The 3,583-nt window shown below is 36.6% G+C and overlaps 1 protein-coding gene across 1 annotated transcript; it reads right to left on the bottom strand.

The window, feature by feature from the left end:
* Nucleotides 1–261: 261 nt before the first annotated feature.
* On the bottom strand, nucleotides 262–944 carry LOC145889166 (uncharacterized). Its single transcript, XM_082980052.1, has 3 exons — nucleotides 851–944; nucleotides 531–689; nucleotides 262–461 (listed from the first exon to the last, which is right to left on the bottom strand). The coding sequence occupies exons 2-3, from the start codon at nucleotides 595–597 to the stop codon at nucleotides 262–264; spliced, it is 267 nt and encodes an 88-aa protein (XP_082836178.1). The 5' UTR covers nucleotides 598–689; nucleotides 851–944.
* Between the last annotated feature and the right edge of the window lie 2,639 nt (nucleotides 945–3,583).

The raw sequence follows: 3,583 nt of genomic DNA, 5'->3' as shown, positions 1-3,583 counted from the left end.
GCCAGTGTGTCTCGACAAGCCTGAGCGAGATCTGAAAAATTTTAGGCTCCGAAGCCTGTAAACTGATCGCGATATTTTAGCTGTGATCTACAAGTGAGGAGATGCGCAGTGGGGCGATCCTGCCAATCATGCCATTGCATGAAACATTACTGCGTTATTTTAGGTTTAGTTACTTTATTGTGGATGATACATCACTTTGCTACGTAATAAAATCATTTTAAGAAGAAAATTTAGATCATGTTTTACACACATTTTTACATACTAACATTTAATTTGACAGGCGTAATAAGCTGGTTGTCCCACACAATCGACACTCGATTTCTCCCAACCATCTCCATAATGAAGCACCCCCTGCTGGCAGGATGTAACGTTGGAAACAGAATAGTTTGCAGGAGATCGGTCGCTCCAAAACCAACCACCAAGTTGGGAATTGTAACGAGCCCCGATCATAACATTGATATCTTAAAACGAGGAAAACAAGATTGTTATTTTTCATGAATGTTCACGATTTTAACGAAGCTTATCTCAACCTGGAGTAAATGTTGATTGTCGATACTTATTAAATATTCCGTAGGTATGGTTAACATTTCGTAGCATGTTAGAATGGATATTGTTTTCGTATACGTATATTTCTTTGTATCCCGGTTGAAGTGTTTTTGAAGCAAACAAGGAAAATTGTAAATTCCATCCTGTAATCAGAAAATGTTAATGTGATGTTAAGTTTGTTCAAGGTAATGAAAGAAATCGTTCTTATGTTTCAACTTATTCGGTAAGCTAATAAGTCAATTTTCTTTAGAAAAAGGTTTAACAAAATGTTTAGATTATGTGCAAACAACAGCAATATTAGTACCATTCCAGATTGAGTTGTGTTTTGAACCCTGTTCACAGTTTTTGCCAACTCCCACTCTCCACTTTCTTCTTTCATCATTTAATGCATCGCAGAAAAATATTTCTTCCTCATTTCTATCATGGCTTCTATATAACAAAGTTCTCGTATTAACCTCCAGGTAGGTTCAAAGTATGATAAACGTTATTAATAATACTGTCTGCCTTTACAAGTTACCTTGTCAAAAAATCTATGTACCAAAGTACACCAAGTTGTTTTGCACTTATCCAGTAACTGACGTTAGTTGAGTAGTTTTGAAATCTAAATGTATGCCCGCCCACAAAATCATAGAAAGTCCAAAGTCGTGTTAAACCTGAAATATGTTTACTGTTGAATAATTTTATTTATCATGCACAAACTTTACCGAGTGCACACCTTTGGTATATTGTTTGGTCATTAGTTGAATTAAAGTCGCATTTATATTCTGGTCATAGGTAATGGCTAGATTTCCACCAAGCAACGAACATTTCTCTTGTGCAGTATTCGCATCAACAAGATCATTAGACAAGGTTAATATGGCATCATTCAATGATGTTAATGTGAAGTCGCAATCTAAACATAGATGAACCTTAAAGCTTGTTATCTCTTTTGCTAATGGTTTTTGTCAGAGCTTACCTGATGTTGCATTTGACAACCAAACACTTTCGAGAATGACAAGAGACGATATTATCTGATTAAACATTGTGGGCAGTAATATACAGAAGTAGTTTCAAAAATAAATTGTTGTGTTAACCCATGTACACAAAGCTATTTGTAAATGTTTAAAAATATTATACATATATTCACTGGTTTCATCACGGCTGTAACAAATAATCATATCATACGTACTGTACCCACATATAAACAATAGATCGTTATATTCAGTTTTCTTCTGTGCCACTTAATGCTGCAACCTTGTCCTGTTGCTTTAGCTTGCCTTACTATGTTTAGCTTTTGTATGTAATACATACAAGACTTGCCAAACAAAGCAGTATTTTCTTACTCCTTAGCTACTGGCACGACGCGGAAGTTTTTCCTTACCTGCGAACTTTTTTACCAAGTCAGGCATTGCGTTTGTGTGTACGCCTGAACCGTTACAACTTCTGGAACAACTTCTCAAGTTAAACAGTTTCCTCCTTTACCTATGTCACAGAATAGTAACGTCTTGAAAAACCTAAAACTGACCCCGGGAATACTTGTCTATTACGCACATTCTCATCACACTGTGGACTTACGCGATACCACGCATCGCTGTGGGAGTTACGCGATACCACGCATTGCTATGGGATATTCACAGTGCATTGTTTTGATGGCATTTGTATACTAAGATTCAAAAGGTGATGCATAATAAGCATAGCTTACCAACTAACATTTATAAAGTGTATTCGTAATTTAACCTTTTCTCCAACCACTTTCAATCGTGCCTAGGTGACGATATTCCCTATGTACTGTGACGTTGTACATACGTCAGTTATTACTCTCTTCATTACAATAACTTTAAGGAAGAGTAGAGTAAGTTTGACTTCACCTCGTGTAAATCTATGTTGTGTTATTAATTTTCGTCGTTGTTTTACGAAGACAAACACTGTCGAAGAACACTGTCGATATAGATGACCATCATCAACCTTGTCTCAAACTGCAGGAAGTGGCGAATGCGTCATTGTTTCCAAAATAAATCACTTTACGCCCATAGCAAAGGCGTTGGTTTGGACCTGCATATCGTTTGCTTACAAATAGAATCGTGGAAAGCGTCATCGACGCGCGACACAAATACGTTTCCATTCGTAAGTATTAATGTTGCATAATCGAAATGAAAAAATGCATGATAAACACAACAACATGGAAGTCCTTTCTGTAATCCCTTTTGTGTTGTGCTTATGGACACTGACAATGTTTTTTAAAGACACTTGTTTTAAATAAGAAAGCTGACAGGTTTAAATCTGCAATCAAACCTTTCAATACTTAAATATATAAGCTGGAAATCGTCACGGTGATTACAAAAGCATGGAAAATGAAGAGCTCATTAACATGAATGCATAATTGACATTTACCTTTCAGGTTGGCGTTTGCCGCAAAAATGCCTGATCTCAGGTACAAAAACTATATTTGTGCGAAAACAGAATTGATTCCACAATGATAAGAAGCATCAACATTTCCTATAGAACGTCCTTTGATTTCAAGACATCGATGTTATGATCGGGGCTCGTTACAATTCCCATCTTGGTGGTTGGTTTTGGATCGACGGATCTCCTGCAAACTATTCTGTTAAACCAAGTTGTTTTGCACTTTTCCAGTAACTGACGTTAGTTGAATAGTTTTGAAATCGGAATGTCTCCCCGCCCACAAAATCATAGAAAATCCAAAGTCGTGTTAAACCTGAAATGTCTTTTTTGACAAGTTGTTAGGTTAGGATATACCAAATTCGCACACCTTTGGTATATTGTTTGGTCATTATTTGAATTAATAACTCGTTGATATGTAGGTCTTCGGTCATGGTTAGATTGCCACCAAGCAACGAACATTTCTCTTGTGCAGTGTTCGCATCAACAAGTTCATCGGACAAAGTCAATATGGTGTCATTGAATGATGTTGATATGAGACCGCAATCTAAACACAGATAAACGCAATGTCTTGTTGGTCCTTTGATTAACTTTTCATGTCTTTAAAGGCTTACCGTTTGTTGCCATTGACACTTCCGCATTTCGTATAATGAGCAGA

Source organism: Ascidia mentula, chromosome 2 (genome assembly GCF_947561715.1).
Source record: "Ascidia mentula chromosome 2, kaAscMent1.1, whole genome shotgun sequence".
NCBI lineage: Eukaryota > Metazoa > Chordata > Ascidiacea > Phlebobranchia > Ascidiidae > Ascidia > Ascidia mentula.
This window is presented reverse-complemented; position numbering and strand designations above follow the sequence as displayed.

What these genes read in the sequence shown, in the direction of transcription:
- LOC145889166 (XM_082980052.1), bottom strand. Translation starts at nt 597, where the DNA reads ATGCTACGAAATGTTAACCATACCTACGGAATATTTAATAAGTATCGA. An exon ending in ACAATCAACATTTACTCCAG is followed by an intron (nt 462 to 530) that starts GTTGAGATAAGC and finishes CCTCGTTTTAAG; the next exon opens with ATATCAATGTTATGATCGGG.